Here is a 459-nt window from a genome sequence, read left to right on the forward strand (position 1 = left end):
TAGTGGGTCCGCCCGCCACCGCCCCTTCCCCCGCGCCGGCTTTCGCCTCCGCGGTCCCCGGTGCGCCTCCACGCCTCGGCCCCGGCGCGCAAGCTTTCCGGCCGTCCGCGGTCCAGGCAGCGTGTGCTCCTTTTCCTCCGCCCGCGGTTTCCAGCACCGTTCCTTCCCCGTTGGGGAGGGGGGATTGATCTTCGATCGCGAAGATGGCTGCTGGCTGCCTGCTGGCCTTGACTCTGACACTTTTCCAATCTTTGCTGATCGGCCCCTCGTCGGAGGAGCCGTTCCCTTCACCCGTCACGTAAGTCGGCGGGCCGGGCAGGGCGGGGAGCGCGGGCCCAGGGCACCGCGGGAGCTGGGAGCCGGGGCTGGTGCCGGAGTTGCGGGGCTTTTCTGCCCGTGGGGGTGGGGATCGAGCGGCGGGCGAGCCGAGCTCGGATCCGGAGAGGCCGAACGGCGGGA

General features: G+C 71.7%; 1 protein-coding gene across 2 annotated transcripts in view; it reads left to right on the forward strand.

The window, feature by feature from the left end:
* The first annotated feature begins 16 nt into the window (after window positions 1-16).
* Window positions 17-459, forward strand: part of CACNA2D1 (calcium voltage-gated channel auxiliary subunit alpha2delta 1) — a 567,237-nt gene continuing 566,794 nt past the window's right edge. For both annotated transcript variants that reach the window (XM_006155764.3, XM_006155766.3), the window contains exon 1: window positions 17-298. In XM_006155764.3, coding sequence (XP_006155826.1) covers window positions 204-298 — 95 coding nt within the window. In that variant the 5' untranslated portion in view covers window positions 17-203. The remainder of the gene's footprint in view (window positions 299-459) is intronic.

This window comes from Tupaia chinensis, unplaced genomic scaffold (assembly GCF_000334495.1).
Source record: "Tupaia chinensis unplaced genomic scaffold, TupChi_1.0 Scaffold000466_1, whole genome shotgun sequence".
Taxonomy (NCBI): domain Eukaryota; kingdom Metazoa; phylum Chordata; class Mammalia; order Scandentia; family Tupaiidae; genus Tupaia; species Tupaia belangeri.